The following is a 13174-nucleotide window of genomic DNA, read 5'->3' as shown; positions in this document are numbered from 1 at the left end:
TTCAGGGTGAGAGGGGGAACCCTGGACCTGTTGGACCACCAGGGTTGAAGGGAGATGGCTACACAGGACCTCAGGTGGGACTATTGATGTTGCTAGTTATTTAAAAACCCTTGTCTAGTTCGCCAGCCCTGTATCTCTGTATTTGAAGTTACTTGCAGATGTGTGGGAAATATATATAATATAAAAACTGCACACTCCGTTCACTTGTTTATTAAGTTACATAGCATCCTCATAGCCTTCATAAGAGATTTAGTATGCATTGAAAATTAAATCCCAACACATGAACCCAGTCTTGTTCTTGTTGGTAAACAGGGCCTCCCAGGGTTGCCAGGGCAACCAGGAGAGTTGGGACCTGAAGGGAAAGGATTCCCTGGCCCTAAGGTAAGCGCTGAACTTACCTTAAACACACAATGTTAACTCTAATCCTTCACACAATGAATCACAGTTTTGCAGGCACGGTTTTACACACTTTCTCTCTCTCTCTATCTCTCATGAGTGTATATACTGCACTGTATGTGTACAATGAAACATTAATTCATATTATGTTTGTGTTTCAGGGTGACAGAGGTTCATCAGGACTTCCAGGGCCAACAGGACCTCCTGGTATTGGTCTGCTGGGACTTAAGGTCAGTGATGACTGGAAACACAGGATTAGTCAAGAAATAGCCTGCATCCCGTTAATCCTACCCCCTACCGCGTAGCCCCTACCCTTTACCCCCTAACCCCTACCCCCTAGCCTAGCCCCTACCCCCGGCATAGATCCTTCATCTGCTGTAGATCTTCTTGTAGACACCTTTTGTCAACATCTCTTGTTTCTTTTCAATGCCAGTGTACTTTTAATTAAGGTTTATTTTTGAAAATTGTAATGTGGAACTGAACTAATGTTGGTGTGTTTTGCAGGGTTCTGTGGGTCAGCCAGGTCCACCTGGTCTGTCAGGAATCACAGGAGAGGGCATCCAGGGGCCCAAGGTAGGGCCTCATTATCACGCTGGACTGGCCTGAGATAGTGATCATAATGATGGTAATGGTGTGATATTTATATCATGACACAAGGTGAGACCCAGATGCAGACACAGGAGGCAGATGGTTGGAGTCTTACAATGTTTATTAATCCAAAAGGAGTAGGCAAGAGAATGGTCATGGACAGGCAAAAGGTCAAAACCAGAGTCCAGAAGAAGTGGCAGACAGGCTCATGGTCAAGGCAGGCAGAAAGGTCAGGCAGGCGGGTACAGAGTCCAGAAACAGGCAATGGTCAAAACTGGGAGGACTAGAAAAAGGAGAATAGCAAAAAGCAGGAGAACGGGAAAACCGCTGGTTCACTTGGAAAACATACAAGACGAACTGGCACAGAGAGACAGGAAACACAGGGATAAATACACTGGGGAAAATAAGCGACACCTGGAGGGGGTGGAGACAATCACAGGGACAGGTGAAACAGATCAGAGCGTGACGATTTATTGGATACTTATGTCATAGTGACAATCTATCAACTGCAATTCTAATTAAATGCCAATGTAATTATAGTGCAGTATGTCATTCATGGCCCCAGAAACGAAAGACTGTGCTATGTTCAAGTGGGGAACCACAGGTAATAGGGCATTGGGCCACCACGTGCCAACAGAACAGCTTCAATGCACCTTGGCATAGATTCTACACTGGTCTGGAACTCTATTGGAGGGATGCAACACCATTCTTCCACAAGAAATTCCATTTTGTTGATGGTGGTGAAAAAAACGCTCTCTGAGGCGCAGCTTCAGAATCTCCCATAACCATTCAATTGGGTTGAGATCTGGTGACTGACACACACCCTTTAAACCCCCTATGCTTCTTCTAGCCATGGTAGCCAAGACAATGGGCAACTGTGTATTTATTTATACATGACCCTAAGCATGATTGGATGTTTTAATTGCTTAATTAACTCAGGAACCACACCTGTGTGGAAGCACTTGCTTTCAATATACTTTTACTCAAGTGTTTATTTTATTTTGGCAGCTACCTGTATGTTCAGAGGGAAATTGGTTTTGGTACTATCAATCTGACATGGTACAATATTCTGTGTGCTGCTGTATACAGTATTGTGAGCTGTTTTAACATTAGCAATGATTAATCATACTAATCATTAGTCTTGTCTTTTTTCGACATTCAGGGAGAGCCTGGGTTCGAGGGGCCAAAGGGCCCCCGGGGGCCTCCAGGGGACGGCTTTCCAGGAGAAAAGGTACAAACTTAACCAATGCTTTTGATCCCTGCAGGAATTGAACCAGCAACTTGAGCCACACAGGACTGTAACTGCCAAACACACACAGACTGGTTCAATGCCAACATGGACACACAACCATTTGCTGTTCAATATAAATGTTCTTGTTGATGTTCTTAACGATACTGTTGTCATATTACTGTACACAGGGAGACAGGGGGATTCTTGGAGACCGTGGGAAGAAAGGAGACAAGGGAGAATTTGGAGAGCCAGGATCTATAGGACCCATGGTATGATAGTCTTCTGGTCCCATCATGGTCATAAAATAACATATGTCATGGTTAATTTATATGTTGATCGCTAACCTGTGTTCAAACTTGCAGGGGAAATCCGGTGAGAAGGGGGATCCTGGCTTGACAGTGAGTAGAGCACAAAATCCATACGGTTTCATAATGGCACCTTTGTTATGTCTCTCAACCATATTTTAATATCATAAATGTTTTCCTCTTCCACCCACAGAGAGAGGAAGTCATCAAAATTATCAGGGAAAGTTGTGGTGAGTTAAAACAGCTCATTGATTATTCATACCTACAGAACATAAACACCATTGTTAAAGTGTTAGCCAACATTTTTTCTTTCTAAGAAACTGTGCACAGAGCTCCCTGGAAAACAGTGGCAATTCTTACTATTGCTGGACAATCCTTTGCTAAATAAATAAACATGAATAAATCAAATCTGCTTCTGTTTGCTCTTTGGGTTCTAGGCCAGGTTACTGTAAAACACTATGTGACAACTGCGAATGTAAAAATGACTTTTTAAATACATTTGATTGATTGATACAGACTGTCTCTATGTTTATGTTCTCAGGCTGTGGTGTGAAGTGCAGAGAGAGTCCTCTGGAGCTGGTGTTTGTGATTGACAGCTCAGAGAGCGTTGGACCGGAGAACTTCGAGGTGGTCAAGGACTTTGTGAACACCCTGATTGACCGTGTATCTGTGAACCGCGAGGCCAGCAGGATCGGTGTGGTCCTCTACAGTCATGTGGACATAGTGGTGGTCAGTCTGACGCAGCAGTCCAGCCAGAATGACGTCAAGGTCAGTAGTATTAAAGCAGATGAGTACCTGTCACAGACTGGGTTCGAATCCCGGGTCTCCTGCATGTCACAACTGCATTGCCCTCTGAGCTAAAGCCTAGGCATTCTTGAAGCAGACCTTTTTCTGTCTGATGTTAATTACACTCACTGTTTCATCCCCTGGTATGTCTATCATCTATCTATATATCTAAATATATTTGTCTGTCTGTGTAATTTCTCTCAGGCTGCGGTGAGGAAAATGCCGTACCTGGGCGAGGGCACCTTTACGGGTAGTGCCATTGGGAGAGCCAACCAGCTGTTCCAGGCCTCGCGGCCCGGTGTGCGTAAAGTTGCCGTGGTACTAACCGATGGGCAGGCAGACCGACGTGACGCAGTGCAGCCCGAGGAAGCTGCCAGGGAGGCCCACACCGCCGGCATTGAGATGTTTGTCATCGGCGTGGTGAATAAGAAAGACCCGCTGTACGCAGAGTTCCAATCTGAGATGATCGCTATCGCCTCCGACCCAGACGAGGAACACATGTACCTGATCGACGACTTCATGCTGCTGCCGAGTATGTGGTTCTAGATGAAGTTGTAGACTCTAGATGAAGTTGTAGACTCTAGATGAAGTTGTAGACTCTAGATGAAGTTGTAGACTCTAGATGAAGTTGTAGACTCTAGATGAAGTTGTAGACTCTAGATGAAGTTGTAGACTCTAGATGAAGTTGTAGACTCTAGATAAAGTGCTAGACTCTAGATGAAGTTGTAGACTCGAGATGAAGTGCTAGACTCGAGATGAACTGCTAGACTCTAGATGAAGTGCTAGACTCTGCCTAGTATATGGTTCTAGTTCGGTTTTATTTACATCCACAGTCATAGCAGTCAATACAAAATTAAATCCATGTGAACGGCATCGGCCTATCTAAATACATATGCTTAAATTGATAAAAGAACAGACAACAGATCTATTCTAACAACTCTACTGACGAGCCCCGTTAAGGGGTTTGTGAAGGAGATATCTTGATTTCTGTAGATCGGCACGGAACAGTGCCAAAATTGCTTTATAACAATAACGTGATAATGCTATAACTTTTATATATAAATAGAATATTTAAAATGTAAGTATTTGAGTATAAACAAACAGTGTGAAAATGCATTGCACAAAACGCTGTCACTATAGTTGCAGTATTGTAAAGTCTTTAAGTGTGATAGATCATGTTTCATCACATCCCAACTATGCTCACTGCATGGCCTGTTTAAAAAGGACATTTGGGAAAATGTCACCCTTATTCGGGATGCCTGCCATCACTGCCATCAGATACTTTAAAGAACTGCCTTTAAAAAGCAACAAATCCATTTGAAGACGTCCTGTGTCAATGATAAGTCAGAAACAGGTATTCTAGTGTCAAAATTGACTACAGAGTCAAAATAGGATAATTTTGGTCATAAAGTCAGTCTTGTCTAAAATGGAGCATAGACAGTGAGACAGACCTGCCCAGCAGCTCCGAATTTGTTTACATAAGACAACATGTCACACATTTAACTTGAGAAATACTGCACCAAACACCTTAGTCAGATGTAAAATTGTGCAACATCCTCAGCAAAAATTTCTAAATGAATTACAGATTTCTTGAATTACTGTATCTTAGCCTCATTCTGCGGATTTTGGGGAGGGCTTCCACTTATACAGTGTTTTATGGGGGACAAATATCATTAACCAAATGCAGAATTGGTCAGAAAACACACCTCCAAGACTGAAATCTCATTTTTCTAATGAGCAACAGAAAAACACATGTGCCAATAGACGTGTTCAGTCGCTCTTTAAAGTTTAAACCAAAGGTTATATACATGACCAGGTGGTGGAGTTCCCACACACTAGCTAGAGAAACAGGCCAGTGACATTCTATTATGACTGGTGATGATTGTTCTGTGTTTTGAAACTCCCTGGATGACTGTTTAATCCTTTAATAGCTTGAAATGAACTTGATTGAGGTTGATTACAGTCTTTTAAACTGTCTGTCTTGGCACAGCCCTGGAGAGTACGCTGCTAACCCAGATCTGTGAGCACAACGGTGGAACCCTCTTCATCCACAACCCCATACCCACCCTTGAGGTTTTCAGAGAAGTCCCAGACAGGGGGGGCATACCCAACTTTGAGGACGATTACAGAAGAGTAAGAGAGAACACTTTTAGGACTTACGGGATGAAGGAACAAGGAAACCGCACACTGCTCTTGATCGTATCACGGATATTTAATAAGCTTACATATTGGCCTCACGGCCTTTGTCAGAGCTTTCTCTGACAAAGGCCGCGAGGCCAATACGTAAGCTTATTAAATATTAAATATCCGTGATACGATCAAGAGCAGTGTGCGGTTTCCTTGTTCCTTCATCTTGTTCAACTGTTGCCATGCACCTGCAAAAAATATTGCTCAGATGTGCAAGTGCCTTTTGAATTTTGTAGGACTTACGGGAGGAACTTACTAAGACACTTAAGACGAACAAATGGACAAAACCACATTAAAGTAGACATTACAGACAATGGCCAAAACCACATGAAAGTAGACATTTCACATGATCATACCAATACCAATACACAAATTACACTCTAACAAACTTATGTATTACACTTTAATAAACTACACTCTAACAAACTACATAGGGCTGTAAATAGCTGCGTAAGACTCTAACATCCAGTCTGTTACCATGACTGCTGCAGTGATCACTGTCTGGAATGTGTAGTCGTTTGATATTTCTTCCTCTGTATATTTCTCCCTCCCCAGCCTGGACCACCAATATTTGAGAATGAGAGCCCTCCCTCCTCACGGGCCCCAGAATCCCCCGGCATCAACGAGAATGAAATTGACACTGGCAAGACATCGGTATTCGAGGTACCCCTGAACAAGCTCCCAGACGTCATGACAGCAGCATCAGGCGGCCAGGGGGGGAAGCAGCAACCCCCTGTTATCTCTATGGTGGGACCCCAGACCCCCCAGACACCCACCAACTGGCAGTACATCCCCAAGACCACCCAGCCTCTGCCAGACATCTTTGTACCAGGTGTGTCTCTTTTTTTTAATGACCATTTGAGAAATTACATTATGTAGGATACATCTCGAACTGTACAAACAATTGATTGGGAAACATTTCCTCATTACTCCTTTAAAATGTTTTGTCTATGGTATTTATTTATCCTTTTATTTAACTAGGAAAGTCGGTTAAGAACAAATTCTTATTTACAATGACGACCTAGGAACAGTGGGTTAACTGCCTTTTTCAGGGGCAGAACGACAGATTTTTACCTTGTCAGCTCTGGGATTCGGTCTAGCAACCTTTGGGTTACTAGTCCAATGCTCTAACCACTAGGCTACCTGCCTAGTCCAACACTCTAACCACTAGGCTACCTGCCTAGTCCAACACTCTAACCACTAGGCTACCTGCCTAGTCCAACGCTCTAACCACTAGGCTACCTGCCTAGTCCAACGCTTTAACCACTAGGCTACCTGCCTAGTCCAAAGCTCTAACCACTAGGCTACCTGCCTAGTCCAACACTCTAACCACTAGGCTACCTGCCTAGTCCAACACTCTAACCACTAGGCTACCTGCCCAGTCCAAAGCTCTAACCACTAGGCTACCTGCCTAGTCCAAAGCTCTAACCACTAGGCTACCTGCCTAGTCCAAAGCTCTAACCACTAGGCTACCTGCCTAGTCCAACACTCTAACCACTAGGCTACCTGCCTAGTCCAACACTCTAACCACTAGGCTACCTGCCTAGTCCAACACTCTAACCACTAGGCTACCTGCCTAGTCCAACACTCTAACCACTAGGCTACCTGCCTAGTCCAACACTCTAACCACTAGGCTACCTGCCTAGTCCAACACTCTAACCACTAGGCTACCTGCCTAGTCCAACACTCTAACCACTAGGCTACCTGCCTAGTCCAAAGCTCTAACCACTAGGCTACCTGCCTAGTCCAACACTCTAACCACTAGGCTACCTGCCTAGTCCAACACTCTAACCACTAGGCTACCTGCCTAGTCCAACACTCTAACCACTAGGCTACCTGCTGTTACCTGGTAGACTCAGATCTGTTTACTTGTTCAGGGTTGTCACATCTTTAACAAACAGACGTATTAACCCATTTGCCTCTCTGTTAGTCTGTGTGTTGAAGTATAAAGTCCTATAAGTATTTATAAAACAAGTGTAATGCTTTATAACTTGTTATTAGGATGAAGAAGCCTTTATAAAGTCTTACAAAAACTGAAGAGAAGAGAATCATTAGATAATTTGTTTTGGTACTGTCCATATGTAGTTGTTTTTGGTCGCAGCTTCAGGAATGGCTGCTGGATGATTTAAAAAAAAGTCATAGTCAATCGATCAATAATATAATAATACTCTTAGCAAAAATGTGTATCTTTCATTTAGAATCAGAACTTTTCTGAAACATCACAGTACAGTTAACCATAACCGGATGGTGTTCAGAGATAGTTGGGAGGGGTTGAGTGGAGCTGAAGGATGGGACTCAAAACAAACAAAAGATAACTATTGTAAAATATACTGTCTCCATCAAATGTATGTTGTATGTATGATCTGGAAGGAGAAGCCTAAGAGTTGTTGTCCATTAGTTTACTCCAATTAGGGGAGGGATGGTAGGGTTAGGGGAAAATAATAAAGGAAAAAATCTATGTATGGGCGATTGGAAATGATGCAGACGATTACATTGATGGAAGCTACAATCTATCGGCAATATTAAAGCTGATCTACCCCCTAATTATAAATGAAACAGTATGACAAAAACCTCTTGTCTGTTCCAGTGGTGGGGTGCAGACAGCCGTTGGACCCTGGGCCGTGTCGTCAGTATGTGGTCAGGTGGTACTACGACCCGGAAGCCAACTCCTGCGCCCAGTTCTGGTATGGAGGTTGCCAGGGTAACGGAAACCAGTTTGAGTCGGAGGCCGGGTGCAGGAGCGTTTGCGTCCGCACGTAACAGACAGTTGTGCTTTGTTTAAAGAGAGAAGGGCCGTGTGCAAATTCCCCAATGATAATGTCAGAGGGATGCACTGAGGACATGGGCTCCTATCTATCTATCTATGGCTGCGTACCAATTCTCTTGAGGATGGGGAGTGTGTAAGTGCATACTTCGCAGAAGGGTGGAGAATCGGGACATAAGCTTTCTATCAGTTATAGTTCGACCAAAGCTCAGGCGAACGACAGCACTGCTACACTGATGCTCCAGAGAGGACCTGTATACTGTCTCTTTATTTCTGTGTTCTTTATGTAGTCTGTGAACCAGCCCCTGTACTGTACAAATGTTCAACCTGTTTACATTTTGTCTATTTTCACACACTATTGTTTTTACCCATTGTGTTGCTTCAAATAATTGTCCAATAAAAAGACACCTTAATAACTTCCAAACCAAAAACCCTGTGATCTGAACAGATTCTCACAGGTCAGGATTCTCATGACATAAAATGACATATCTACTGTATGTGTGTTGTATATTGTCCAGTTCTATCTCAGTGTCATCTTTCGCTAACAAACGGGGTGTTATATATCGTGCTCGACCTCCAGAAATCTGTAGAAGACAGGAAGTAGATACTTCTATTTTCATATTAACAAACTACCATGTTAACCTTTGTTTTACTGTAAGTTGTAAAAAATGAACACTTGGCTGTAAAATATATTTTTGTTTAATATTGTACAACAAAAGCAAAGAAGGAAATGTGAAGCTCACACAACAGAATAAACGTGTTTGTTTTAATAAATATATAAAAAATAAAACATATGGAGTGCTTAAATCATAAGCACTTTCAGCTACAATAAGTATCATATGTACTTTTGAATGACAAACAGGGGAAATGACTGACACTTGTGGTCATTATTACAAACCTACAGTTAAAGGCAGTCTGGAAGATTCCCTGCTTCTCAAATCAAATTTGATTAATGACATACAATAAATAGTAAATGCCTTATGAGCTTACTACAACTGTCTCACCCTTTTCACAATAACTCTAGAACTTCATTGTTAATATAGTTGCTGTCATTTGAGTCGTAAACAAACCATGTATCGTTTCAAAATATGTTTAAAACTACCGTGTCGATGAATTTGAGAGTGGTTACATTTCCCCAGTCTCATCGCTCAGCATACCAAACAAAGTGGCAGGGTCAGCTGTTGTTTCTGGCATTTAAACATTACACAGTAATACATACTTTCTTCAGTGCAGTAGTCTGTCTGTGTTATCTCTGTGTTAGGCAGAGACCGGTGTGGGTGTGTTACTCTCACTTTCAGTTCCTGCAGAATCAGGGTTGTACCTGTACTGGTATCCGTAGGGCCGTAGGTTATAGGTCAGATATTCCAGCATGTACATCTGTACATTGTAGATGTAGTGAAAGGATACGGTGTGATCTGAACAACATTCTGGGCCCTGGGAGAAAGAAAGGCTGTATTAAGCCTGTGTAAAACTTTATACACTGAACAAAAATATAAACCCAACATGCAACAATTTCAAAGATTACAAACAGAGTTACAATTCATATAAGGAAATCAGTCAATTGAAATAAATAAAGCCATAATCTATGGATTTCACATGACTGGTGTTGGCTTCAGGGTGACATTTTGAACATTGTTATACTCAGAGGTATAGGAACATTAGTTAGGTGCCATAAATAAGCTTGGGAGGGGCTGAGTGCAGGGAAAACAATCGCATGTGACAGCACTGATAAGGGGAGAAACCGTTGAAGGCTCATATCACTTAGCTCCCTGACTAGTAAGAATGATGCAATGTTTCGAGACAAGGAGGAGACGCCACCCAAAGCGGGGTATGAATAATACCACGTGGGAAGCCATGTCTTTGTCTGAATTACAGCAGTATCGACCCTTTGGGAAGAATAGAAATTGGTTAAGATTCTCTGGTGTCCGTGGAGTCATTTACTCTTAAAGATTAGAACCTAACACTGGGAATACAGATAATCATCTGTTGGTCACTGATACCCTAAAAAAAAAGTAGGAGCGTGGGTCAGAAAACCAGTCAGTATCTGGTTTGACCACCGTTAGCCTCATGCAGCGCGACACATCTCCTTCACATAGAGTTGTTCAGGCTGTTGATTGTGGCCTGTGGAATGTTGTCCCACTCCTCTTCACTGGCTGTGTGAAGTTGCTGCATATTGGTGGGAAGTGGAACACACTGTCGCACATGGCAGTCGATCCAGAGCATCCCAAACATGCTCAATGGGGGACATGTCTGGTGAGTATGCAGGCCCTGGAATAACTGGGACATTTTCAGCTTCCAGGAATTGTGTACAGATTCTCGTGACATGGGACTGCATTATCATGCTGAAACACGAGGTGATGGTGGCGGATGAATGGCACGACAATCGGCCTCAGGATCTCATCACGGTATCTCTGTGCATTTAAATTGACATCAATAAAATGCAATTGTGTTTGTTGTCCATAGCTTATGCCTACCCATACCATAACCCCACCATAGGGCACTCTGTTCAAAACGTTGACATCAGCAAACCGCTCACCCACACGACACCATACACGCTGTCTGCCATCTGCCAGGTACAGTTGAAACTGGAGTTCATCCGGGAAGAGCACACTTTTCCAGAGTGCCAGTGGGCATTGAAGGTGAGCACTTATCCACTGAAGTTGGTTACGACGCTGAACCACAGTCAGATCAAGACCCCGGTGAGGATGACGTGCATGCAGATGAGCTTCCCTGAGACGGTTTCTGACAGTTTGTGAAGAAGTTCTTTGGTTGTGCAAACCAATAGTTTCATCAGCTATCCCTGTGGCTGGTCTCAGACAATCCCGCAGATGAAGAAGCCGGATATGGTGGTCCTGGGCTGGCGTGGTTACATGTGGTCTGCGGTTGTGAGGCCGGTTAGACGTACTGCCAAATTCTATAAAACGACGTTAGAGGCGGCATATGGTAGAGAAATGAATGTTAAATTATCTGGCAACAGCTCTGGTGGATATTCCTGCAGTCAGCATGCCAATTGCACGCACCATCAAAACTTGAGGCATCTGTGGCATTGTGTTGTGTAACTGCACATTTTAGAGTTCACTTTTATAGTCCCCAGCACAAGGTGCAACTGTGTAATGATCATGCTATTTAATGATCTTCTTGATATGCCACACCTGTCATGTGGATGGTTTATCTTGGCAAATGAGAAATGCTCACTAACGTAAGCCAAGGTTTGTGCAAGGCTACTTATTTATAATAAGTACAAAGCCATGAGTAAATCTATGAGTAAAGATTTACTTTATCTAGTCAGTCATTACACTGTGAATGCCAAACCTTAAGCACCTATGACAATTCTCCCATACTACACGTGATTGAGAGAGCATCACAACCACACACAGAGTTGAGAATAGAATAGAATGGTATGAGTGTACTTGTAAGTGAACAGTTGATTTTGGGTAGGGTATGCTTACCTCTCTGGGTTTGTAGTAGTCATACAAGAGAAACCAAGGCCGTTTTCTGGGTGGCTTTTTGATCAGGTACTTGTCTGGTGGGTAGGGATGAAACGTCTGCCTTCCCTTCACATCTCTGGAGTCTCCCGGCTCCACACCCATTGTCTCCATACACTTCCCCAGAGCCATGTCTTCTATGATGGAAAAGTGGGTACATTTCGCCATGTCAAATCCCTCGATGAACCTTCTGACGGCTTCTTTACTGAGGACATAGCCGGCTCCACCGCTCATGTAACCCTGGTGGACGAACGGGCGGAACCTTCTCCCAAAGTACACAGGCTTCTCCGGGTCCTGTTTGGACAAGGTGTAGCGGAGGTTTTCGATGACCACAAACGTGTCATCATCAGCTTTGAGGACCCAGTCGTAGTCGTTGCGGTGGTGTTGATAGATGTACTGGAAGGCTCTGATGGTCTTCCAGTAGAGCTGGTCTCGTCCCTCGGTTACGTTGAGCCCCACCGTGGGGAATTCTGTCTCCACTGAACTCATGTAGAGGATTTTGTTGCATCGGTTGGCCCAGGTGGCCCGGATGTGTTTGGTTCTAGACTCCAGGTTCTTAGGTCCAGTCATGATCCAACATAGCAGACGCACCTTCTGGGACAGGTTGGCTGCAACACTCCTGTTCTCATCTGAAAGAGATCATTTAAAGATAATTAATGAAAATTGTGGTCATTTAGCACAGTGGTTCCCAAACTGAGAGGACGCCCCCCTCCCCCCGAACTGAGTCCGGCTTTCAACTTACTTTTTAAAGTTGTAATAGTAGAATGCACAAGGTGCAATTTCGAAATTGAGTAGTTTTCCTCAGTGTGTGGATTGTTTGGGGTCAATTCCATTTCAATTTCAGTCAATTCAGGGAGTACAATTAAATTCCAACTCTAATTCCAATTATCTTCCAATGCTTTTCAATTAGGACACTTTTTTATTTGAATTGGTATTTAATTTACTTTCTGAATTGACTGGAATTGAGATGGAATTGACCCAAACCCTGATATGTGTCCTCTATATGGGAATCAAACACCTAGTGTTTCCAGCACTGTGCTCTCTAACCCACTGGCCTCTTGGAACCACAATGCTTTCAGGAGTAATAGATGTTTTACGATGCAGTTTAAAAATAGACAATAACAATAGCGAGACTATATACAGGGGGTACCGGTACAGAGTCAATGTGCTGGGGCACCGGTTAGTTGAGGTAATTGAGGTAATATGTACATGTAGGTAGTGTTATTAAAGTGACTATGCATAGATAATAATAGAGAGCAGCAGCAGTGTAAAAGAGGAGGGGCAATGCAAATAGTCTGGGTAGCCATTTGATTAGATGTTCAGGAGTCTTATGGCTTGGGGGTAGAAGCTGTTTAGAAGCCTCTTGGACATAGACTTGGCGCTCCGGTACCGCTAGCCATGCGGTAGTAGAGAGAACAGTCTATGACTAGGG

At 43.3% G+C, this 13174-nt stretch overlaps 2 protein-coding genes across 3 annotated transcripts in view; one reads left to right on the top strand and one right to left on the bottom strand.

The window, feature by feature from the left end:
- LOC110496842 (collagen alpha-1(XXVIII) chain) overlaps nucleotides 1–9042 on the top strand; it is a 38087-nt gene extending 29045 nt beyond the window's left edge. For both annotated transcript variants that reach the window (XM_036953015.1, XM_036953016.1), the window contains 13 exons: nucleotides 6–74; nucleotides 313–381; nucleotides 558–626; nucleotides 901–969; nucleotides 2147–2215; nucleotides 2404–2484; nucleotides 2578–2613; nucleotides 2714–2750; nucleotides 3062–3288; nucleotides 3511–3838; nucleotides 5297–5439; nucleotides 6049–6325; nucleotides 8081–9042. In XM_036953015.1, coding sequence (XP_036808910.1) covers nucleotides 6–74; nucleotides 313–381; nucleotides 558–626; nucleotides 901–969; nucleotides 2147–2215; nucleotides 2404–2484; nucleotides 2578–2613; nucleotides 2714–2750; nucleotides 3062–3288; nucleotides 3511–3838; nucleotides 5297–5439; nucleotides 6049–6325; nucleotides 8081–8253 — 1647 coding nt within the window. In that variant the 3' untranslated portion in view covers nucleotides 8254–9042. The remainder of the gene's footprint in view (nucleotides 1–5; nucleotides 75–312; nucleotides 382–557; nucleotides 627–900; nucleotides 970–2146; nucleotides 2216–2403; nucleotides 2485–2577; nucleotides 2614–2713; nucleotides 2751–3061; nucleotides 3289–3510; nucleotides 3839–5296; nucleotides 5440–6048; nucleotides 6326–8080) is intronic.
- A 361-nt stretch (nucleotides 9043–9403) lies between these two features.
- On the bottom strand, nucleotides 9404–12896 carry LOC110496436 (glycoprotein-N-acetylgalactosamine 3-beta-galactosyltransferase 1-like). Its single transcript, XM_021572339.2, has 2 exons — nucleotides 11707–12896; nucleotides 9404–9691 (listed from the first exon to the last, which is right to left on the bottom strand). The coding sequence occupies exons 1-2, from the start codon at nucleotides 12310–12312 to the stop codon at nucleotides 9515–9517; spliced, it is 783 nt and encodes a 260-aa protein (XP_021428014.1). The 5' UTR covers nucleotides 12313–12896; the 3' UTR covers nucleotides 9404–9514.
- Nucleotides 12897–13174: the final 278 nt, after the last annotated feature.

The sequence above is a fragment of the Oncorhynchus mykiss genome, chromosome 18 (genome assembly GCF_013265735.2).
Source record: "Oncorhynchus mykiss isolate Arlee chromosome 18, USDA_OmykA_1.1, whole genome shotgun sequence".
Taxonomy (NCBI): Eukaryota; Metazoa; Chordata; class Actinopteri; order Salmoniformes; family Salmonidae; genus Oncorhynchus; species Oncorhynchus mykiss.
Note: the sequence above shows the minus strand (reverse complement) of the source record. Positions and strands in the feature narration are given on the sequence as shown.

What these genes read in the sequence shown, in the direction of transcription:
- LOC110496436 (XM_021572339.2), bottom strand. Translation starts at nt 12,312, where the DNA reads ATGACTGGACCTAAGAACCTGGAGTCTAGAACCAAACACATCCGGGCC. An exon ending in ACTACTACAAACCCAGAGAG is followed by an intron (nt 9,692 to 11,706) that starts GTAAGCATACCC and finishes TCTTTCTCCCAG; the next exon opens with GGCCCAGAATGTTGTTCAGA.